The sequence below is a fragment of the Apis cerana genome, linkage group LG2 (assembly GCF_029169275.1).
Source record: "Apis cerana isolate GH-2021 linkage group LG2, AcerK_1.0, whole genome shotgun sequence".
Classification (NCBI taxonomy): Eukaryota; Metazoa; Arthropoda; class Insecta; order Hymenoptera; family Apidae; genus Apis; species Apis cerana.
Genome location: NC_083853.1, coordinates 6,783,916 through 6,811,100, shown reverse-complemented (window position 1 = coordinate 6,811,100; position 27,185 = coordinate 6,783,916). Strand labels below are relative to the sequence as shown.

General features: G+C 26.0%; 1 protein-coding gene across 5 annotated transcripts in view; it reads left to right on the top strand.

Moving 5' to 3' along the window:
- Positions 1–27,185, top strand: part of LOC107996784 (synaptotagmin-5) — a 116,835-nt gene that overhangs the window by 36,878 nt on the left and 52,772 nt on the right. For all 5 annotated transcript variants that reach the window (XM_017055005.3, XM_017055002.3, XM_062071973.1 and 2 more), the window contains one exon: positions 21,402–21,751. In XM_017055005.3, coding sequence (XP_016910494.1) covers positions 21,482–21,751 — 270 coding nt within the window. In that variant the 5' untranslated portion in view covers positions 21,402–21,481. The remainder of the gene's footprint in view (positions 1–21,401; positions 21,752–27,185) is intronic.

Sequence of the window (27,185 nt, the reverse complement as noted above, 5' to 3'; positions counted from 1 at the left end):
AGTGACGAGCTTTTTGAAGTTGTTATAGAATTTTTCAAATCGTTATCGAATTTCATATAATTCGATGCGAATGGCATGTTCAATGCATACATAATTTTTCAACGAAGTATTTTCCTATCATTTTTATATTTTATTTTATTATTATAAAATTCTTATAATTATTTATTCATATAATATATTTTGGCCTGATTAATCGTATATTAAATACAATGCGAATACTTAAGCATTGTAATGTTGAAAAATGTATAATTTTTTTAATAATTTTTTCTAATAATAAAATATATTTTTTATGTAATATTAAAAGAAGAAAAAATTGTATTTTCTGTTTTATTATCTTGAATTCTCAGGAAATAGAGAGGTAAAGGATGAGTATAATGGAATGTCGGAACAAATATGTATATGTAGTAATTTGCATTTCGCATTTCGATTTTAATGTTTCTTCTTTATATGTATAGTAGAATGAATATAAAACATTTGAATTACTGTTTTTTTTTTCTTTACATATTTTCATTCTATGAAAAAATTTAATGATTACAAGCTTTCATATTGTGAACTTATGTGAACTTGTTACGTCTTTCGATTCATTTTCATTTCAATCGTGATTTTTTATCGCTATTTTTTGAAATTTGAATGCGTAATATGAAGAAATCGTAATTAACATAAATATAAAAAAATTACAAATTAATTTTTTTATATTTATTAAGAAAAGATAGAAACTTCGGAAGAAACATGTTATTCTTTCATTATGAAAAATTGTAGCTTGAAAATTTTTAAAATTCTATGGATATTATACACATAGATTTCTAACGAAACGTTAAACAAACCTGTTGCATGGAAAATTTAATCTGATTAGTTTAAAGAATGCTTTTATGTCATTTCTTTACAGTTCGATACTTTATTCCATTAACGTGTTAAAAGTCGAGTTACTCTTTACACCTCTGCATGTATGCACAATTTTATTAACATAATAAATTAATATATAAAACTATTTTAAAACAAGATATTAATTCGCTATAAAACTTATATGATATTATACGGTTCGTGTATTATGATTAAATTTTTCCATGTACTATATAAGCTTTAATGTCAAATGTAAAATTATTTTTTATTTTTTCTTCCTAACATTATTTCGATTAGAAAAAATAATCTTTGTTTAATAGATTTTCTTTCTCATTATCATCGTTTCGAATATTGAATTAAAATGTGATCTTCTTTCAAGGAATATTTTTTTTTTTTATTTTTTTATGTATTTCTGAAAGTAGAAATTTCAAAGATTAAAGCTACTGCTATAAATGTTTATTTTTATTTTTTCTTCAATATCAGAAATACAAAAGATCCTATTAATAAAAGAATAATTATTTTTCAACTCGTTTTAAAAATATTTTTTATGCTTGTTATTTCACTTTTAAATGGTTGAATGGTTAGAAAAGGAACAGAAATTATTCATTTTTTTCTCGACAATATTTCATTTGAATATATATAAAGTGACAAAATTACGATCTCTCGCAATATAATTCGCAAGTTATTTCCCTCTCGACAATGATTTGTTGGTTCTAATCTTTTGTCACAGCCATTCTGATATAAGGACGGAATATTAGGGTATAAATGGTTCGAAGGAATGTGATTAAACGTTTCGAGTGACGTGAAGGAAAATTATATTATATTTATTGTCGTTATATTGCGAATGTTTAAATAAATTCGTATTTTCATTAATTAAATAAATGGAAGCAAAAAAATAGAGATTTATTTCAACTGTCAAATAATATAATGTGTATATAATATTTTATTTTGAATATTTTATACATTATTATATATTATCAATTATGCAATTTCTTTACACGCCAATTTTGACAGTGTTTTCCAAATTTTTTTCGTCACCAATGAATGAACAATGTGTTTATTTAATTGACGTGTGTCACGTGCAGTTGATATTGACGAAAACTGGTCAGTATAGGTGATATAAAAAAACAAAAAAGTAAAGTTTTGTCATCACGATGTAGGAATTTCACAAAATGATCGAAATCATGGGGCATAGAAAAGAAATAACACAAAATTAATTTGATCGATTTGTTGACGCAATTTAATTAAAGACACGATCAATTAATGAAGAGAAAATATTCTTTTGCGTTATTCATTTTTTATATCCTTTTTGTTTCAGAAATTGAAAATCGTGTTGATAATTAAATATAAAACAAAAAAAATATATATTGTTATTATCAAGAATGTAATTAAAAAAATTATTAAATTCTTTTAAAAAAATGATAATTTTGATACATATATATGGAATAATTTTGTGATATATATATATTTTTTTTTTTATAAATAGATCAACTCTTATTAGTATGTTAATCTATATTTTTGCAGAAATAAATATTAAATATTCATGCAGCATTCCAACGTATTTCAATATATATTACATTTTATTTAGATTTAGGTTCTTTGATTGAGATCTTCAGCTTCAACTTCTTTGAGTAGGTTCTGATTACAACCTGCATTCGTGATATTTGGTATTAGCATTGCTAGCTTGATGGAACAGATGCAACTCATTTACGTATATATACTCGAATGAATATGTAGGCGTTTGCAAATTTTCGTGTAATTATAGAAGTTTTGATATCACGTTCGCATTGGTGTTTGAATTGGTGCATATATTTTCTATATGAATAAACAGTTTGATTAATAAATAATAAAAATTTAGAAATTATTCTATGTTTGAAAAATATTTTGGATATTTAAATCAGGAAATAGAAGATATTTAAAAATTATATGTTTCTCGTGTTAATTTTTAGGAAAGGGCAGTTATGTTAATCAGTTTAATTAAACTAGTTAAACTAGTTAAACTATTTAATTAATCTCTTTAATTAGTTCTCACATTGGTTATTAAAAAAAAGATATTTTTTAATTAAATTTTTAAAAGAATTATTTACATTTATCAAAATAAGGGGAAAATTAAACATCACAAGAGATATCTAGTTCAATCATTAATGCTTATGCATTAATAATCGTTTGCTTTTAGATACTATGAAAGCGAAGACAATTGATAACAAACAAAGTTATTAATTACTTGGTGGTAAACGTTTGAATCACCCAATAATGAGAATTTATTGGAAATTCTTTTTTATCGATACAATTACATTCTTTCGATTTATATCTTTTTTACACGAATTTTCTTTCCATTTTTCATTTAAACGAATTAATTATTAAAATTGCGAAGGAATTTAACAGAGAATAATTGCAATAATTCAAATTATTCGTGTTTTAAACAAGGAAGAGGATAGATGTTACATGCTCATAAATATAAAGGAAGAGGAAACTGGTGTAAAAGAAATTTAATTTCTTTTCAATCTCTTAAGACAAGCATTTACGATAGTTATAATTTATAATAGAATGTTTTACTTTATTTACATGGTTACTTATTGTACAGACATATAGAACATCTCAATTTAACTTACGTTTTTAACTCGAATCAGCTCGGCGATTACACGAGGCAAACTCGTAAAACATTAAAGACGCGGAAGAGGGATGGAATAAGTTCTGAAACATAATTTCATGTTCGTAATTACGAGTTCTTATGCATCGTGCATAACTTGTATGTCATTACTCTCATTATAAACCGAGATGAATGCGTTTAAATCTTTGACGACCAATACCTTCAATTCAAAATAGCATTCTGGAAATGAATTTTATCGAACGATGAAAATTCATCGTCAATTCTAGTCTTCGACATCACTTGAGAAATGAATTCCAGTCGAATAAAGCGCAATAGGATTTAAATTAAAAATCGAACAAATATAAAAAAAAGGAAAGCAAAAAAGAAATTGCAGATTCTTTAAAGAAACTTGAAAAGGATTTTTCTATTGAACTATTGAAATTCGCAATACGTAAAATATTTAATTGCAAAAATAGGAAAGGAAAGGAAAAGAAAAGAAAAAAAAAAGAAAAAAAAGAAATATTTTTGCACGTGGAAGTTTACAGCTTCAATTGCTCCATCATAGAAATTCGTTTGAATCATTCAAATCACAAAGGCATCATTATAAATCATTCCAACGAAGGGAATTGAACGTAGGATCACAATGATGAAAGTGCAATAATACCTTTAACCACGGTCAGTTTATTGGAAATCGATCATTGCGGTTTATACATGATGTACGCATAAAGATGTATTTTACCACGAAGCTGTATTTCATTTTCTTTGTGATTATTCTTGCTCGAAAATTTGCCGATTAATGACAAATCGATTATCGATCTATTTCACGACATTATTTAAATATACGATACACTTGTTAGAAAATATCGTACGTGTTATATACAATTTTCTGGATAAACATTGCTTTCGATGCTATGTAATTATCGAGAAAATGACGAGTCATTAAAAAAGATGGATTGAATTTTAACTAGCAAACAGAGGTTCACGATCATCTTAATGAAGATTAAACTGTTAACACGTATTATCAACGAGGATCGATAAAGCTCAAATGCTCGATTTCCTGTCTTTTCTTCCTTCTCTTATCTTCTTACTCTTTCGATTTTCCAATCAAGTATAAATTGTCACGAAACAGACAAATAGACAGTAAATTTTCAATCTATTATTTTTTCAATTTCATTTTGAAATCTCAATATTGTTCGTAAATATTTAAATATTTTAATAGAATGATTGTGTGAATTTTATTGAAAAAGAAGAAATTTAATAATTATAAATGTAGTATTTTACAAAAGGCATAATTTTCTACTAGTTTTCAATCTCGTTAACAAAATTAAGAAATTATGAGAATCATTTCTCGTATAAAATTAGTTTGTACACGTAAAATGTTATCAATAAGAGTGTTCAATGTTCCATTACTCTTCTTCTTCTTAAATGTTTATTAAGTAAAGTTTTTTCATTGATACAAATAAAATGACTGAATGTCCATAGCAGTTTACCACTTTCGAAGAAATTTGTTGCACTTTATAATTTAACGAATTGTTCGATAGAAAACGTTTCTCAAAAGTGTCTTCTTGTATTCCTGAAGTAATTCTTATTCACTAAGCTCCCACCGTTCCTTATACTTTGTTCTTTTGTTGGCAACAGATAGTTGCGAAGCCGCTTCAATTTCTTGAAACTTTCCCTTAGGCAAAGTGTACGACTTATTTTACCCGTCGCCAGTTTTGCGGTAATCTTTTAGAAATTGTATTTAATCTCACTCTACCTCGTAATTCAACTTTATGTAAAAATTTTCTAGTGGTCTGTCTTATTTATAACACAGAATTTTTTCGAGTTTTTTTATATTCGAAAATTTTCTTCTTTCAAGTTCAACAATGATTGAACAATAAGTAATTTGAAAGTTAATAATTTCTTTATTTTTGTTGTATTTTTAATAATCTTTTTCTTAATATTCCATCTGATTTTATTTAATTTCGTATATATTTTTATCTTATGATATTTCTTTATTTGAATTAATAGATTAGAGATATTACTTATGAATTTATGGGAATTAATTTTAAAATAAATATAATTGTTATAACGTTTAGAGGATGAAAATCTCTAATTAATTTTCATTTCTTTAATTAATAAAAATATCTGGATGCTTTGGTTATTTATGTTCATTTTTACATATTTCATTTATATATAAGATTATTGTGATTAAATACATATATATTAATAATTATCTTCAATTTATGAATTTTCTCTATTTTTTAATTGGCAGATTTTATTAATAATCGTTACACGAAAGTATTTTATAAATGAATAATTTCAACAATTATTCTTTTCGATCAAGTTTCCTTTTGATTAAGATGTTCAAACGATAAATTCGATCGAATATTCCATTTTCTTGCTAGAATCGATATATTGGAAAATGGGATATTAAAAAGCTTTCTACCTGTACAATAATTTTTCATAAAATGAAAAAGAGATGTTTAATTGTATCTATAAACGTTTGTACACGAAGAATTTATAAAATATTTTATTTTTTCCATATTTTTGACAAAATAATTAATTCCTGAATATAAAAGATTCTTTATAGAAACGAAAGATTGAAAATAAATAAATAAATAAATTATGAGAATAATTCTTATAGATTTTTTTACATTTTGTTATAAAAATATATACATGAGAAGTAATATACGAATATAATTTACGAACAGATGATTCATGAAAATAATTTTCTAATTTCAGAAGAGTATGAACAGAACAGTATATCATGAATTTGTTTGTTTACCTGCGCTACTTTTTTAATTTTACATCTCTATTTCCAAGAAGAGTATAGTAATATAACCAAACTTATCTCACAAAGTTAATTGACAGTCGTGTTCAAGTCCTCTGGAATGAATATGCTAATCGAAAGCACAAAAACCGCGTTGTTTCTAACATTTATTGGGTTATAAAACTTGAAGTAATCAGTAGGATCCTCAATCAAATGTATATTCATTTGAAATAGATACAAAAGTTCTTTCGCATATTTACCAATTTTATTAAAAAATTTCACATTTTTGCATCTATTAATTTGTTTTATGATTTCTTAGTTTTATCCATTTGGAATTTCTCAACGAAATACTATTTTATTTTATTGATTTCCTACGTACACGATAAATATATAATTATTTCGAGTATCTCTTCACGATTTACTTAAGATCGTAAATTTTGAATATGATAATTGATCGATTTATTTTTCTTCAATTGAACATGTATAGGCGAATCAATAATATTATATCTTTTCTTATTTTATTTATTATTCATTCAGTGTATATTTCGATAATATTTGTTTGACGTATGCCATAAATCATGTTATTGGATATTGAAACTTCATGCACAAGTGCAATTTTGTGGCAAATTTATAGACAGCATATACCATAAACAGAGTAAGTTATAGAAAGGAAACAACTGTTACATAAAATCGATAGTACATTGATAGATTTAGAATAACATAATTAATTTTGTTAGATTGCAAGTAAGTATGTTTTTTCCAAATTTTAATCAAATTTTTCTTATAATATCTAGTTTGCAATATAATGGAAATTGACTTGACATGCACGAATTCTATTATTAATATTATTTCAAAAATCATTTTTCATCGAAATTAGATTATAAATTGGCACGTGGTATAAATAATGTAAACGAAAATTATTGATTCCATCCTCGTTTGACCATCGATTAATTTTTCGTAATCTTGGTTGAGCCGAAGAGGTAAGGATCTCGGTATCTCTGTTTACAGAAGCAGGACTGTTTATTTAGCAGTCCTTCTCATTAGTATTCAGGAATCACAGTCGCCCACGTTTGATGTTCCTTCACCATTATCGTGACTCTATCTTCAGATCGATGAAAACGTAAATATCAAGCAAATGAAATAAAATGAATTTTCTACTTCCTTATATTATATTAAAATATATTATAATATTCTCAGTAATCCAATAACAAGATGTTATATAATATATTTTCATATGAAATGGATTCATTATGCTAAAGTGAAATGCAGGGGATTCGATTAATCATTGAATTTAATTGTTCTTATTTGATTATTTTATTTCATTGTTCTTTCTTTCAAAAAAAAAAAAACGAATTAGAATTGATTCTTATTAAATTCTTATCTTGACGATAGCGGATGTTGGATCGGATGTTGGATAATAATTGATGTAAATAGAGATATTCTTAGATCATTCTTAGTTTTTTCTTGTAATTGAAATCACATGCAATCCTTCAAAATTATCAAAAATGATTAAAAGGGAATTTAATAGTTATTGATATAACAAATATCGATCAGTTGGAACAGACTTAGATTGTAAATTGAGATGGTAGAAGAAATTGCCAAACTAACTTAACTAGTTAGATAGGTTTAATCAGCTGGTAATAGAACGATATTCCTGTGATCGACCTATAATTCCACTTATAGGTTTATTCGCTAAATTGGTTGACAGTTGGTAGAAATAACACGAAACGACTCGTAGCAATTATTCGTATTGATTTTGTTGTATTTTCGATTTACCAAACTACTCTGCGGTTTAATACCATCTCTGTTACCTGTGGAATCCATTATTGTACGGACGTAATTTATTAAAGATAATTAATACGGATTTAAATTAATATTATTTAAATTAATAATACGATAGGATTTTGGATTGAATTAGAGAGGATGACGATGAAATTACCCGATGAACAATTTTATTGTTAATTGTCTTGAAAAAGACAAATCGGAATTTTTTTAAATATTTAAAAAAAAATTTTTAAATTATATTGTGTTTAATAGATTATAAATCTATTATAATTAATATTTTATATCTTCGATATATTTATTTTTAAAAAAACAAAAAAATTTTCCTCGATTTTCAGCTAATTTCTCATATATTATATCACGCAATTTCGTTTCACGTTCTTGCTCCTTTATATTTCATTATATTACTTTACATTATTCAATACTATTATAATTTCATCCCTCTCAAGTAGAATTTGAAGCAGCAAATATTTCATTATTTCATAAGAATTCATTTCAAGAATTCATTTCAAGAATTCATTTGAAAAAAAATACTTTTCATTACCAAAGTTATAAAAAACAAATGAATTTTGCCTCTGATTATTATTGATCAATATACTTACAATATACAATACAATTACAATATATTAATCAATAACTTACATATACAAATAATTCTTATATAAAAATTCTCCTTTGAATGGAATCTAATAACTTTCTCAAGAATTTTTGAGATTTATTCGAGATATGAATTCGGGAATAAAAATCGATGAGCGTAAAATGAAATAATTCTTATTTCTAGATTATCTATATCATAATTGATCTCCTTTTATCCTTTCCGTAGAATTGCTTGTTCAATTTTGTTCAGAAGTCCAATTACACGACACGTGTTAATTACAAAGTTACAAGTGAACAAACTTCTCATGTTTTCAGAGTGAAACGTATTCGGTGTTCACCGATGCTTGATTGACCGTCTTTGTGTGCGTTGACACTTATTGTTAGCAATTTGTTCTATAAGTTTGATCATGGAACATAGTTGTCGAAATAAAATCAAAATCTCGAGATAACTCTTTTATAAATCGTCGCCATCTATTCGATTAATTATTGCATAATATAACGATAATGTTAATGGTGATTTTAATTATGAAGCTTGACTTTTTTTTTTGATATCTGCGCATTATGTGACATTTGTTTGAAAAAGAAAAAAAAATATTAAAGAAGACGAAATATTTGAAGTGACAAAGAAGAGCAAGAGAATGATTAAGAAAAGAAAGGGAAAGATTGACGAAGAAAAGAATAGTATGATTAAAATTGAAAGTGATAAAAAAGAAAAGGAGAAAAAGGAAAAAAAATAGAAGAAGAGTAATGAGAAAAAATGAAAGAATCTCTATTGAAACTTTTAATTTCATTTGTATCAAATTGTAAATCAATTAATATCGCATAATGAATTTTACAATTCCACGAAATTTCTCTTATTCTTATATCGTTTCATATTTCGTTTCCACGAATTTAATTTCGCTAATTCGAAATAGAAATAATGATCAAAATTTAAAAATTAATAAAATAAAAGTTATCATCCTATTTAATTTGTTATCTTCCTTTTTTTATATAAAATTATCAATTAATAATTAGAAATTAATTATATAAAAAAATATATTTTAATATTTAATTCATTTAATTGAATCAATATTATCTTTTGCATCAAAGAAGTCACTGCAATTTCAATACAATTCCGCTAATTATTCAATAATATTATATAATGATAATTGCATTAATACAATCTATTCTTCAAGAAGTTCTATTAAATCTTTTGATATCGTATTCTATTTTCCACGATATTGTTAGCAAATGCTTTATACATAACGTGGATCGAATAGATGATAGATCCATACTTTCTTTCTCTTCTTTTTCTCTATATTGTACATCTGGATATTCGATCTTTTAATAGGAATCGATTGTATTATTATTCTCAGAAAGCGGATTCAGCGAATAAAGAAATTAAGAGATTGATTCAGTTACGTTATTATTCAATATCGAGAGAACATTCGATAATTTCATAATGAACGTTCCCGTTTAACGATAAGATCTCTTTGAATTTAGAATTTTCATAAAATATTGTAAAATATTTTCATATAATACGAGTGTTTGTTTTAATTTATTGGAATTAACGAACGATAAATCTTCGTTTAAACGTTTAAGATTATTATTCGTTTAGTTAGTCAATCTTGATAAATTAAATATTATAGAAATTAATGTAAATTTTTGAACATTTTTCCTTTAATGAAATGCGAAAGTATGTTATCGTATCGTTATTAAATAGATAATCCTGTAGAAAGAGGAATTAATGACGAAGTTGATATCGAATTACTTAATCAATTTATGTACTTTGGCAGAGAAATTATCGTGCGATAACTTTATATATAAAAAGCGAAATTAAATTTATAGAAAAATTAATTTTATTATGAAACTAATCATTCCTCGGCCTCTTTTCTCTTCTCGTTTAAATTGTATTGAAACTTATGTATGGATACAAATATACTCATATCTCTCATGAGAATAATAGATTAGTTATATTTTTCCAATAAATTTTATTCTGTGGAATAAGTTCTTCAAAAATAAGGGATCAATTCCAGAAAAGCTCTCATATCTTCGTTTGCTGATAAAATAATAAAAATATAAGGAATTTAAAAATAGAATAAAAAATATTGAATTGCTCAAAAATTACAATTCTTGATATAATATAATATTTAAAATTGGATAAATTCTTTTTATGTATGCTCCATCTTTGAAATATTTTCAGATCTAACAGAATTTTATTTAATAAATATTATTTAGGTATCGAAAAATTTTGAATATATTATAAAAATTTTATAATGCACACTTGCCATTTCATAATTAATTTTCGTGACATTCCATAATTAATTTTCCACTCTTTCACAATTTTCTTCTGAATAATTCCTAAAACGACAGATAAGAACTTAGAAATTCAAAATGGTAGCAAACTCGGTCATTTATATCATTTATGAAATATAACAAGGACGAGATTACTCAGGGCAATGATCGAATTAGTATATCGTTTATCGTCGTTTCGATGAAACGTGAAATTAAGGTGTGTGTTATGGCGCGACGCAAAGGTTAAATCAATTAATGCACTTTGGCAACAGATGTGTCAGTCTGGATAAACGGTTGTTTGCCCAGGTATCCTTCATAAAGTTCAAAGACTGAAGTGGATGTGGGTATTCAATATAGTTACCAGTCCAACACTTGTGGCGAAGATAAACTCCCACGATCGAAAATTAATCTTGGGAAGAGAACGATATTTCGGGAATGAGCAATGGAATTTTGAAAACGTTTCTCGTGAAAGCATGTGCTATTAGATAATAGATAGATTTAAAGATAAAGCCAACGTTCTTTACGATGTTATTAATTCGAAAAAATTTTTTAATAAATTTTTAAATAAATAATTGATCATATTTATTGTTTGAAATACTTGTTAATGAAAAATTGAATCGGTTTTATTGACTTGTTGTTTATATATATTGATAGATTTTTGTAATATAATATGATTCATGGTATATATTTGTGTAATAAAATTTCTGATGTACGATCGAATTGAAAATAATAATGTCGTTCTAAGATTTATCACGCTTGTTCGCTTTATTGTACGTTCAGTAATAATTTATTAATATTTTCTAATGTTTTGATTCTTCGATTTAATATTTTGAGTAAAAGAAACCTTGGATTTGTTCGATACAACTCATTCTGATTTGTTTATTTGTTATATTTGAACGAAAAAAGAATGGCTGGCCTTCACGCGTTCAGGGGAAAATAAGCGATAAAATACTTGATAAAATCCCTAGGTCTCGTATCCCTCCTAATTTATTTTCGCACATTTTCGATCTTACTATAATATTTGTCTTTTCTTCAAAATAAATTTGATAATATTTTATTCGCAAAAAATACGATTATAAATATAAAAAAAATAAAACGAAAAAATTGCCTTGTAACATAATTCTTATAAATTACAATAATTCTAATAATAATGAAGAAAAGAAAATTTTCTTAATATTATTTTTAACATTTGTTTGCACATTTAATATTCGTAGGAATTATATATTCAAAAAGTCTATAAAATATTTCATGTTCTTTAAACTTTCCAAACTTTCGTAAAAAAAATCTTCGAGAGGAAGAGAAGATAAAGATAAATTCTTCTAGTTGTTTTATACATTTCTTAAAAATATTTTATTCATTCTTCTTAAATCTTTTCCCTTTTTCCCATCGAAAGCTTGCTTTATCGAAAATTGAATTTAAATATCGTTATATTTATCTCATCGATTTCTCCGAAAAATTCCTTTCTATACGTTTATATATGCGCCATGTTCAATAAAATATTATTCCGCAATCTACTTGTGTAATTTCAAGTTTCCCGTGAAAGATGCCAAGTTTACTCGTCTTTTTAGTCGTTTTGAAAGTTTCGATGTGACCTCAGTATACGTATTCCATAGGGATCTTATCTTGCTCGTAGAAGAATTGTTCTTTTTTTCTTCTTCTTGTTCCGTAATAAGAAACTTTTCGACTTTACGAATTTTTTTACGATCCAAGGAAAATTAAAAAAATGTCTGAAATTTTTTTTTAGTTATTTAAAAAATTATGTTGACGCTGGTAGAAAAATATTAAAAAGGTAAAGGATATTAAACTGTTTCAAAATTGTAATCTGCGTTTTAATGTATTAAAAGTTATTATGGATTCATTTTATTAATTTTACTTTGAAGTTACAAAGGAAAACTTATTTTACATATTTTCATTTTAATCTTATTTAACTTTATTTCTTGTAATCTTATTTTTTCTAATTTTTAATACATTATATTAAATTTATTAACGTTGTTATAACGTTAATTATATTTATTAACATTGTTTTCTTTATTGTTTTGTATATCGATTAAATTTTTTTCAGTAATTATTTTAAAAACTTTTATTTAGTAACTTTTTAAATCCCCCCAATGTTTTTCTTTTTTATTTACTTCAAATGCTTTAACATCTGTTTCATCTTTTCAATCCAATTACAGAAAAAAAGTTTCTTTATATATCTTTTTCTGTTTCTTTATATATCTTTTATTTCGTTTAAAATTTCAATGTTAATAATTTTTTAAGAAGATTCAATAAACATTTAAATACTATTGAATTCGTAAATTAATTTTTAGATATATCAATTTTAAATTTTATTTTAGATCAAAAAACTTGTAAATGCACGATATAACAGTATATAACAATCAGTATAACAATATTTTTCGACTTCCTCGATTAAGATACGTGAGTGAGATGGATAACTTGAAAGAAATTAAATTTACCTCCTTGTGTACACGCGTTCCGTGACTTCCGTTGGTATCATAGGATCTAACAAAAATCCAAGTGACTTTTGATAAATCGAAAATGTTTGATTTTTCGCTTTTCGTCTTGTTCGACGATCTTTATTTTCAAAACACGTTATCGAAACGATCTCCTATCAATCCTCGTTTGAAATAAGATTATTCTTTCTTTTTTTTTTTACATTTTCATATTAAATATATATCGTATAAATTAAATGAATCACAATGAATCGAAAAATTTACAAAATTTCAGGATCAACGTAATTTTTGCTTCTTCTTTGATAATTGATTAATGATAATTGCCGTTACGTTATTCACACTAAATTCTATTGAAACTTCTTATTTAAAAGCTTCATCTTGAAAATAAATTGAAGTTTAGAGTTTAAGATTTCGAAGGAAATCAAAGTTTCCTTCCAAAGATCGTCGTCTCGAAATACAGAATTCGAAATTGGAAGCTTCGAAACTGGAACCGTTCGAGAACAACATCGAAACTTAAGCAAAAAAATATTTGATTTTTTCTTTTTTTTTTTTTTTACTTTCAATTCTACTCTTATTTAAAATATTTTTAAATAAATTGCATGTAACTTTTAATAAGCTAAAAGAATTAACACGTGTGAAATTAATCCTTTTCGAGTTTTAACTTTTAATTGGCAATCTGAGCTCGTCCTCGGAGCAAAATTTCATTTCTATACTTTTTTCGAACATTTTTCCATTCCAAGTAGATAATTTAAACTTAATTTTTTTACTAACAAGTGTAACAAGTTATATCTTTAATAGAAAACTCGTCATAATTGAATGTTAATCATTTTTCATCGAGATTTATGTCTTTAAATTTCATCGATGAATTTTTCTTCGAATAAAAATAATATTCAGATAATTGGCAAGAAATTCTCTAATCTTCAACATCGTCTGAAAGATATCTCTCACTCAAGAATTTTCTTATCCTGCATCTTGATTTTCAGTCACGTTCCGAATACGTAATGAGTTGAACTCTTTTAACAAGCAGTTTTCCAGTGTGAAGTTAAGCACAATTATATAGCAATGTCAATATCGAAATTAAATTTTTCAACCAGACATTTTTGGAATGTTAATATTTTGAATATTTTATCGCTGCATAATACGCCATTTTTTGCCATCGATTACGTAATTTGAATACGATACATTTAATATTAATATTTAATTTATTAATATTAATACATATTAGATTGGAAGGTTTTATCATTAGATTTGATATGCATATTTTGAATAATTTAATGTAAATAAATATATAATTTATAAAGAAATAACGAGTAATTATATTGCGAAAAAGATAATATAACAGTTAATGTTTCAAAATAAAAATAAGTTTTGAAAAAGATTTGTATACAAAATTTAAACGAAAATTTAGTTAAATTTAATGAATAAAATTTTTAATCTAATGAAAATTGCATAAAAAAAATAAAAAATTTTAAGTTCCGTATTTCTTCTTATATTAAAATATAACTATTATAAATTTTATTATAAATTTAATACTTAAGGAAACTTGTAATTATTTAAAAATAATTACAATTCATTTTATCATAGTTTTATTTAAATAGTAAGTATTTAAGTAAGTATTTATATTCACATTATCATAAAAATTTATAAAACTTTGAAAATTTCAATTAAAATGAAGGAATCTGTAAATAATTGTTTCTGCATTATCTTTTATAAATATTTATTTCTAAGCAAAATGAATTCTTTTGTTTTCATAATATAATTCGTATTCGAATTAATAAAAATTAATGCAACAAAATGAGATTGATTCTGTTATTATCAAAATGTAAGTCTAAATTACAAATATATACATATTTATATTACACGTGGAAAATTCCTATCACGACCTATCTTGTTGCCTGGAATATGTTTCCAACTCTGTAAATCTGTGGGTATAAAGAAGATCGTGTACTAGAAACGTGTCTCGATTCAAAACGATGTCTCTTATCGTAATTCTTTTTACATACATATTTTTTTTATATATTTTATAACATACGAAATGGATATGTATGAAGCTTTCTAAATTCCGTACAATTCAATCATTCCTCACAAAATAATAAGCATTGCACGGATACAAATAGATTAATATTATTACTTTCACGTAATCGTCAACGTAAAAAAATTAAAAATTTAAATTTAAATTAATATTTACCCTCTTGTTTAAATATTAATGTATGTGAAATCACTTTTAATGAATTCAATGGTTTATAACACAATAAAGTTCAAGGCAAATAAAATAACAAGTACACTGTAAACTGTTATTTCAATATGTGGTTAAGATGTGGTACAATATTCAATTACCAACAATTATTTCGTGTTATAATTAATTCAATGTCGTTGGAATGAAAAATTTTATTTTTCCATTACTATTTTTATCATAACAATTAAAAACTTAACCCAGCAAGAGGCAACGATTAAATAGTTTAATAATAAACGAAACGAGAAAAGTTTTTAATTCTTTTTATTGGCGAATCGATATTTCACTTAAAAATCCATTCCTTTGAAATTTCATGATTGTATCCTCAATTTTATAATGATAGAAATTTTTTAGTCTTTTTTTTTTTTTTTTTTTTTTGAAATACAAAACATTTTCACTCCATCAATTTCTCATTTGGTTCTCTCTTATGCGTTTTCAATTCATGTTTAATTTCCAATTAATTTCTATCGACAATGAGTATCGATTTTATCACTCTACACACAAAAAATACAATTTATTTACGTACTCGTACAAATTATGAAACCTTCAACTTTTAATTAACCACTTTTCGCAAGTTCGGTTAGCCCACACTCCGACAAAAGTGGCTATATGATCGAACTGCGTAAACAGAATGATAAATTGCCTTTGATTACCGTCGCGATAAAACGGAGTTTGAATCGTATTAAACACTTTGATGGAGGACATTAAAAACAAATAATTCATGGCAAATAATTCTCTAACTCTTCTATATCTATCGTTGATAAATTAACGTTCTAAAAAAATGGTACTTTGTTTTTGATCATCTTTATTTTTTCATCTTAATTAGAATCATTAAGTTAAAACTTTATAGTTGGAATCATTTTTCTTCTTCTAGATCCATCTGTGTCCACTTTGATATTGATCTTCACATTCTCGATTCAGGTACAATGGAACCAATTGTGCAAATTGTTTCATAATCCAATTTTCATAAAAATGAAGTATTATTTGTGAAGATGATTTAATCTCGTTTGTTTGTTTCGTTTGTCACATCACATCAGCGTTGTGATATTTAATATTGATGATTCTCTTTGTTGGAAAGAGTTGAAAAAAATTTGTTTATTATGAAATTACGATTTTTAATTTTTAAACACATCTGTAGATAATTTTAGCAAATTGTTGTGATAATTTATTGAGCAAAAAGTTTTGAACGAAAGAAAAAATGTGGTGAAAAATAAATCAAGTCTGTAATAGAATTTATAACGATATCTTTAAAAATTAATTTGTTTTTTAAATTATATAAAGTTAATTTTGAAATTTTATACATACAAAAGTTTAATTTTATAAATTTCATTTCTTTTGTCACTTAACATACCTATCTTAAATTTTATTCTGGTACTAATGGAAATATTTATTTTATTTTAGATATTTTTTTTAATCTGCCTCTTTCACTAATTCCATATCATATACAAACAGCATTATTTAGCACGTATTGATTCATGCGAGTTTATTCATACAATGAATGAAACAAACGTGTTAAATGAAACAATTATTCGAAGCTGTAGAATTTTTATCTTATTTTTTTACACACATTTATATATTTTTTTAAGAATTCATGATCCATGATCATGAAAATCAAATCTTTTCAGTTGAAAAGATTGTGTTGAGTATTACAGACACGTGGGGAATTTTCGTAGTGCAAATACGTATTTTTTTCTTTGTACGATAGTGTTACATCTACGTGATATACATCTATAGAGAATCCAAAGGCTTTATGCAATGCATCAGGGAAATAAAATTTCTCTCTGTCGGAAAAATAAAATTTTCACTTGTTTATGAATGAGTAAACTCGGAAGAAATATCAAAAAAGACCGTACTGTTTTCCGACATGTTTTATTTCCACTCGATAAACGTATTGTCAACGTTCGTTTAATGCTTTCTGAATTATTCTCATCTCTGATATTACAGTTAATATCGGATAATGGTCGATAAGATAATATGCTCTTTCGTGTTTTGATGATGGCGACAAATCTGGAACAAAAAGGGAATTTATGTTTTTCATTATCAAAAAGAATAGAAGGAAATAGAAAATAAAAATATTTGCAAGTTTTATGAACTTTAAAGCAGAAAAGTGTGAGCTTAATCTTTCAATTTCTGTTCATTTTATTAATTATTAATTCTTCCATTTCCAAATCCCTTTCTAGATATTATTTTGCGAATTTTGTTTCATCACATTGTTGGTAAAATATAAATTCATTTGATCTATTTGCAGTGAAATCCAAGGAAATGGTAATGAAATTCCATCTATAGAATTGACTGGACTATCTATAGAATCGATACTATGTGTATAATATATATATTTAAAGTCAAGAGAAATTTATCGAAGTTTCTGCAGAATTTTGATATTTATCGAATTATATATATGATATTTATTGAATTTATCGAATACAGATATCGAGTTTCGATTAATTTTAACTCTGAAATTTAGGGAACGTGGATGAAATTATTGATTTAAATTTATATAGTCTCACAATATAGAGATATTGTCTTTCTAAATGAATAAACTTTCTTAGAAATAATTAAAAGAAATAAAAAATTTTCTTATTTGAAATTAAATTTTAATTTAATTTATAAATTTTAATTTAATTTATCTCACAAATATTTTATTTACTTACCATACCATCATCATAAATTTATTTTAAAATTTTCTCTATAAATCTAAAATATATATATTTACACTCAAAAATGACGTATCATACTGAGATTAAAGGTTAAATTTCAATTCAATCTAAGCATAAACTTAAAATTTCTCTTTTCAAATTTATGAGAAAAAAATTTATGTAAAAATCTACAACAAGAAAATAAACCATCCCATATTCGTAACACTTTATCGATCTCATTAACAATTTAAAACATATATTATGCGTGTCCAATATTATTTTATCATATGAAACATTCAAGTTCCCTTCCCTTCTCTCCCTGACGATCAACAAATTGCAGGAAATTGAAACTACACGCTCGACCACCCATTGATATCGCACGTGACACATGAAACACTTGAAATCGGATATTCCCGAGCGATATTTAGGCCATTGATTTTTCTCATTAATTAGAGATATCGATTGCAACGTTTAATCGAACCTTCAGTCCTCGTCAAATATTGCGAGTTGTGTTTACATTGTTCGATGCTATGCGTGATATTACATGTTCAATGCGATGAGAGTCTCTCTCTCTCTCTATCTCTCTCTCTCTATCTCTATCTATCTATCTATTTATTTTTCCAACTCAGATAAGAAAAACAGGATTATTAAAGGATTAATGGAACAGAGAAGGAGAAGAAAAAATAAAAAAGGAGGAATATGGTAGAGATAAAGATATAAAATAGAGTGATACAGAAAAGAAAAATACAGAAGAGGGAAGGGATAATGAAAATGAAGGAAAGGAGAAAAATTAATACGGAAGAGGAAAAAGTAGAGAGAGAAAGAGAAAAGGAATAATGAAGGAGAAAAACTTTGAATTTTTTGTAAATTTATGAATTTCTATAATATTACAGAATTCTTCATACTAGCGGAACTATAATTCCATGATATATTTTATCTTGTAAATACTGAAATGTAAGAACCGAAATTTTTTATTAAAGAAATGATTATATCTAACCAATAAATTTAGAAAAATAGAAAACATGTTTACGTTTTCGGTTATAAAACAAAATTCTTATCACGCTCCATTTTTATTCTTAATATTACACTTTTTTTCTGTCCATAGTTAAATAATTAATACCAAAAAAGAAATTACATTTTTCAGTTAATATATTCTAAACAAAAATGCCCTTTCTTTCAATATTTTTCATTAAGAGGAAATATATATTATAATTCTACTATTTCATTCCATCATGTGTCAAAGTCTATTTCTATAATTTAATCACTGATTTTTATCTCGTGTTTCTAAACTAAAAAAATGATTTGAAAAAACGAAACAAAAAAAATTGAAATTTTCGTTCAAAAATTCACAAATAGGAAACGAACATCCCAATTTCTTTTTCCACCCTCCATCTCCATTTCCATATTTCGCCCAAATTTTCAACTTTTGGTCCAAGGGGAATACACGTTCCCTTTTTATCATCCTTCAACGATTCCCGTCGACTCGAAATCGCCTACGAGACATCACCATAGCAACGTGAATAGATTAATCCACGGATATACACGCGTGTGGAATTAAGATGTCAACGTCAGAGTTGAACAGGCTTCTCCAAAGTTGCTGCCCTTGGACCGTGCATGTGCGCGGCGAGGAAGCTGTTGATCCTATTCGATCGGGAAATTGCACGATAAATGTCAAAATTCGATGATGAAGCGAAGAGGGATAGGCACAGGATAGGCCAAGAGACACGAACTCTCGAAATTCGAACGAAATTTCTGAAATGAAATGAAATAATTCATTCCTATAATTCGTCGATGATCCTTTTATTTATTTACGAAGTAATTAAATTTCAACGATGATTACGAATCAATAAACACTTTTGTGAAAGCAAGAATAGAATGTTAAGTATAGAATGACTTTAGCTTGAAAAATAGCTTAAAAGATATTATTTAATGTATCCTTAATGTATTTAATTTAAAATTTCTATTTTTTTTTAAATATTTTTAAAAGCTTTAAACTATTAATAAGTTTCACATTCAGAAACTTGTTTATATATAACAGCATATGACAATCTTTCTTAAAAATACAATTTATACTATCAGCTAATATTATATCATAAACAACTTAAATTAACAAACATTATATCTTAAAATAATTTGAAATCTAGTATCCACGTCGTTTTCTTTTCCCTCGTCGATCTTTTTAATAGCAAGAAAACAACTAAATTCTCCCTCCTTCGAATTCGAGAATTATATAACAAGTCAAAAACACGATGAGCTCGTAAGTTTCAGCACGAGCGTCTAGTAATCGTTGTTTTCCTCGCATTTACATCAAATGGTCGGCTGCGTTATGCGGAAACCCTCGTAAACTTGATCGTAACATTGTCAGTCAGACGTTTTTCATTGTTCTTTGCCACTAAACTTTGACCTTTGAAGCTCGAAAACCGTTCCCCCACTCATTCTTCATCCAAGTTGGTGAAATGGATTATGATCATTTATACGATATAGAGCGAGATATATGCAATATGGATGAGGTTTAAAAGGAAATATTATATTTTGAAAGTTCGATGAAATGAAAAATTGCAATTCTCACAAGATTCTCCCTACGATCCAGATGAATATTGAATGAAATTACATTTAATAATAAAATAAGAATTCAAGAGATATATTAAATAAATATATAATGTTTGATTAATGATCCAAATTGAAATAGAAAAAGAAAAAAAAATATCAAAAGAGATTAATCATTTACTTCAATGTAGAGATAATTCCACATATTGTTTTATATCTTGTTTTTGATAAAAACAATATTTATAGAAAATGTAAAAATTCCATAGTTGATTAAATTGATGGTGGTTTAATGATGAAGTTAACTAGAAAACTGCTCTCTCGTTCGTCCACTTTATCCCCTTCGAACAGGAATTAAATGAAATTGCATATTCTCCCATTATTCAAAAATAACATTTGCCCTTATTTATCCTCGTTATAAATGTTTCATATACAACCTCGCGTCGTATTATTCTTTCAAATCTTCTTTCTTTCGAATAAATTGCACAAATTACGAGAGACATTCTCATTCGTCACACGCTTTCCTTGAAGAAACTCCTTGAAAAGGTATTACGCCAAATTTCTCTACCAATAAAGAAGATTCTCACCAGAATCTTTGAAAGGGAAAGAAGAGAAGGAAAAGTAGCGCAACATGGAGCACAATCTAATCAATCCTTTCTTCAAAACTTTCTTCTGTTCTAACGGAGACGACGTTTTTCAGGGTTTCGAGGGTGGAGAGACTAACTCGTGGCGACAATTTGCAAAGAGGAAAGAAGAGGGAAAAGAGGGCGAGGAGAAGGAATGATGGTTTCCTCGGCGATCTTCGGCGCGGCAGCTGGTACCGGTTTGGCTTTGGTCGTCGCGATGACCATAGTGGTGTATCGTTATTACGCTGTGAAACGAAAAGGGAAATACTGGAGCAGTCTGGATCGTTGGCCGGATCCACCGGGTACGAAGAAGGGGGAGGGACGACAGGAACAATGCTCGGAACATTGCCATGACTCTTCCTCCTCGCATGTGCTCAATTGTTGGCGGAAGCAACAGAAGAATTATTACGCAGTCCAGTCCAGGGTATGTACACAGAAAATGTTTCACTCGTTTCTCCATTTCTCTGTTGATGTGCTTGATATTATTTAAGAGTTAAGATATGCTTGGCATATCTTATGAATAAAATATCGTTTTCTGTTTTTTTTTTTCCTCCTTCGTTTGGAGGATTGTAATTGTGCAAAATTTGAAATTTTAAGAATTTAGGATTCGATCCGTGTGGAAGAGGAAAGAGAGGAAATTTGTACACGTGATAGAATTTTTAATTTGAAAATTAAAAAATTAAATTTTAAGGGAAAGATTTTCTTTCTTTCTTTCTTTTCTTCTTTTCTTTTTCCATTTCTTTCTTTCTTTCTTTTCTTTTTCTTTTTTTTCTTTTGATAATACGATAAATATCGTTTGATGATTTTCATTATTATCCAATTTATCACTGGGATCTTGTTTGAATATCATCTTCTGTGGCAAGCTTATTAAAAATTTTATATGCACAGTTTTATTGAAATTTTTAACGAAAATTTGTTATGATATAAAACTGTCATAGCAATGTTTTTTGTTTTTGTAAGATTTGGAATTTTTATCAAATTTTTTTAGGCAAACATGGAGAAAAACTGATTTAAGTTGTTTAAACGTTTCATTTTAAAGTGATTTGTATCATTTGTATCATTAATTAATTAAAATTTCTACTTAATAGTAATTTTTACAATCATCCATGTTACGTAATCTAAATTTATTCCCATCATACGTCGATATTATAGATACGTAACATGAAGGTTTACTATATATATTATTTAAACTTGATATTATCTCATACTTTTTGATATTCTCCCACGCAAAAACTGACCTCATATCATCATAGCAAATAAATGTAATTGCATTTTCTCAGTACGTAATGCAATAAAAAGTATAATTATTTCAAGTAAATTTTTTTTTTTGCAATTTTTGCACATTTTTAAGGCGAATTTAAAATTTAAAGACTTGCGCAAATTTCAAGTGGATAAATCACGTAATTAGTCAGACACGACGCTTGATAAAATCTCATCTTCTACTTAACAGTTGAAATTACAGTTTCTGTTATTAATTTCACAAATTATATTAAAATTTATGTTCTAGAATTATAAATTGAGGGAAAAGTAATTTAAATTTAAATGATAAATAATTGAGAAACATTGAAATTAATTTTAAGATAATATTTTTCAATTTTCTCTTTCCCAAATTTAAAACAATACATTTTTAATTATTTAACCGATGTTTTGCCAACATTTATTAATCGGTAGATAATAGATTTTTAATGATAGCAAACTAATTTGTCCTTAATTTATTTAAGTCAGTCGATTTGCAAGAAAAAACCATCAATTAAAGATCTATCCGGTTTTATTAGGCCAACAAACTTTAATCTATTTTACATCGTAGTAATCTATTTTAATCATAGTATTTGTATTAAGATTAATAATTGCAATAATTATACTTATTCTTTATTCGAATTATATATTATGAAAGGATATATGTTATAGTTAATGATATTTTTAATTTTAATGTGTTGTTTCAACACGTAAAAATAGTTTGCATCCCATATTATATTCGAAATTTTAAAAAAATATTAATTTAATTTACACTTTTACTATTGTTGTTTAAAATAATAATAAAATAATAAAACATTTGGCAAATAAATCATTTGGAAATAATTGATTTTCTTTTGATAGATAATTAAATAAAAATTTAACAATAGAGATACAAATTAGGAAACTAGTGCCATCTTCAGTGTATAATTGAAACTAAAGCTAGACAAAGAGAGTAAACACAGAGAGAAGGATAGAGATATGATAAAAATTCTGCAATCAGCGCCATCTTCAGTGTGCCGCAAATTAAACTCAAAATTAAAGGACAGAAAATAGTTAAAGAAGGATAGAGATAGCATAAAAGTAACACTCAGCGCCATCTCTTGACCGTCAAAGGTACTTTAAAATAGAATAATAGACCAAGTGGTGCCATCTATTGAGAGATTGTATTACTTTTGTCTTTGTTTCTAATTTCTTTCGATAGATGGCTCTGGTTGTTATTTCTTACACTGTTTTACCATACTTTTAAAAAAACTCGAAAGTTACTCGAGAGATGGCGATAGTGATTAGTTCCTCTATTTCTATCTTTCTTTAACCATTTTCTGTCCTTTATTTTTGAGTTTCATTTGCGGCACACTGAAGATGGCGCTGATTGCAGAATTTTTATCATATCTCTATCCTTTTCTCTGTACTTACTCTCTTTGTCTATATCTAGTTTCAATTATACACTGAAGATGGCACTAGTTCTCTAATCTTTACCATATCTCTATTGTTAAATCTGTATATCATATTTTCCATATTATTATTATATACAATAAAAAATTATTAATTGTTTCCTATTTTTAAACTATCAATTTGTTTTTTAACAAATTGATATACGCTTGATATTTATTTATTTTCATTCGAAACAATGAAAGTAAATTATGCGATGATAGTGTCTATAGTATAATTCGTATTCTAATTTGAAATTAAATTTTAATATATCTAGTTTGTAGCAGAATAGAATAAAAATAACATTTAACAGAACCTTGTATTTTACATTCTAAAATTCTAATCACGAGAAAATCAGTTTGAAATATTTCCTACAATTTAGAAATATGAATATAGAATGAAAACAGAAATTATATTTTATTTAATTATAAGTATAATAATCTCAATATTTGTGATATATCCTTTCATAAATATTCCTATGGATATACATTGGATATTCATAAATCTTTTGATCGTAAATAATAGATAAACTTATGTATATGAAATGAATTATTCATTTAATTCGTTAAAAAAGATTATTATCATATTTTTTATTGTAACACAACAAAAATAATATCAATTTGTAGAGTTTTTACATAAAAATGGATTTAAATTTAAATGGATTAAATTTAGAATGCAATTAAATATAAATTTAAATACTGGTTATTAATAATACACTATAATTGCAAATATTATTATTCATGCAGTTATTAATAAAATATTGACATTTCATTTTTTTTTAAATATTTTTTAAGATTTTTGATCGATATATTAAATTAAATTATAAAGTTTGATAAATTAATCAAATAATAAAATTGTTTCTTGAGCGGTAAATTTTACCGATGAACTAGAAAAGGAGAACAAGTATTAAAAGAAGGATAGAAATATAGTAAAAATGAGAGAACTAGTGCCATCTTTAGTGTATAATTGAAACTAAATATAGACAAAGAGAGTAAACACATAGAGAAGGATAGAGATATGGTAAAAATTCTGCAATCAGCGCCATCTTCAGTGTGCCGCAAATGAAACTCAAAAATAAAGGACAGAAAATGGTTAAAGAAAGATAGAAATAGAGGAACTGATCACTGCCGCCATCTCTCGAGTAACGTTCGAGTTTCTTTAAAAGTATGGTAAAACAGTGTAAGAAATAACAACCAGAGCCATCTATCGAAAGAAATTAGAAACAAAGACAAAAGTAATACAATCTCTCAATAGATGGCACCACTTGGTCTATTATTCTATTTTAAAGTACCTTTAACTGTCAAGAGATGGCGCTGAGTGTTACTTTTATGCTATCTCTATCCTTCTTTAACTATTTTCTGTCCTTTAATTTTGAGTTTAATTTGCGGCACACTGAAGATGGCGCTGATTGCAGAATTTTTATCATATCTCTATCCTTCTCTCTGTGTTTACTCTCTTTGTCTACATTTAGTTTCAATTATACACTGAAGATGGCACTAGTTTTTTAATCTGTACTATATTTCTATCCTTCTTTTAATACTTGCTCTTCTTTTCTACAGTTTGTCGGTAAAATTTACTGCTTAAGAAACAGTATTATTATTTGATTAATTTTATTCTTTTTAATCTACTATATCTATCAAAAATCTTAAAAAATTCTTTAAAGAAATGATATTTTGTTAATATTTTTTTTAATATTTGTATAAATAATAATATTTTCAATTATAGTATTTTATTAATAAGCAACATTTATAAGTAAATTTATATTTAATTACATTATATTTAAATCCATTTTTATGTAAAAATTCTATAAATTTATATTATTTTTATTGTATTAATATAATAAAAAATGTATACAATAATAATCATTAATTCATGAATAATTCATTTTACATAAGTTTATCTATTATTTACAATCAAAAGATCTATGATCGTCCGATATAATCCATAGGAATATTTATGAAAGGATATATCAAAAATATTGAAATTATTAAACTATTAAATAAAATATAACTTCTGTATTCATATTCATTTCTAAATTAGAAATTATTTCTAACTAAAAGAACTAGAAATTATTTCAAACTCTGATTTTCTCGCGATTGGAATTTTAGAATGTAAAATACAGTTAAATGTTCTGTTAAATGTTAGATCTATTCTATGTCTGCTATAAACTAGAATATATTAAAATTAAATTTAAATTTCAACTATCATCAACGTTCTAATATTACATACGTCCATAATTTTTAACTTCAAATTATAATATAAATTGTGCTATAGACGCTATCATTGCATAATTTACTTCCATTGTTTCGAATAAAAATAAATACATGTCAAGCGCATATCAATTTATTAAAAATATTAATTCGAATTGACGGTATAAACAAAATTTCTCTTAATTTTTCTTAATTTAAAATTATTATCATCGAAATAAAATCATCAAATTTTACCTATTTCATTCAAAGCCTTGCAGAGAATTATACTTAAAAAAAAAAAAAAAAAACTAGCAATATTGGAGTAAAAATTTTTAGCAGCTCCCGTATACGATATATAGATCAAACAAGTTTATCATTAATCTTCGAGGAAAATCATATTATTCACCGTCAAAGAAACCAAGTTTTACCTCGAACGATCGATCAAACGGAAGTTTACGAACGTTTAAAAACGCACTAAGGAAATTCATGTCGGGCGACGAAAAACAGAAAAATCAATTTACTTCTAACGTTTATTTAACGTTGTTCATGTGTTACGTTCATTTTGCCGGATATTTCGCACGATGAATTAAATAAAAAATTAAATAAAAATACAATCATTCTTTTTTTTTTTTTTTTTTTTTTTTGTTTTTTGATTCCACAAATTTCATTGACAGTATCGATCATTGCTCGTGAGAGTGGCGAATCGAAAACGATGTTCAGAAATAAAGTTGTGGCGAAAAATATATTCTCCATCCTTTTACTATCAAAATATATTTTTCTTACTTCAAAATTCACATCATTCGCCGTGACAATTTGACGAAATTTGTAATCTCTCTTATCCACCTATACGTCAATCTATACGCGCACAGATACAGAAACACCCCGTTCCAACTGGGAATACATAATGCGGAATTTGGATCGATACAGCGCTTCACAACGGCCGATAGATATCGTGCTTTTGAAACGTGTGGCGTATACAGCGCGTAAAGATATAAGATACACGTG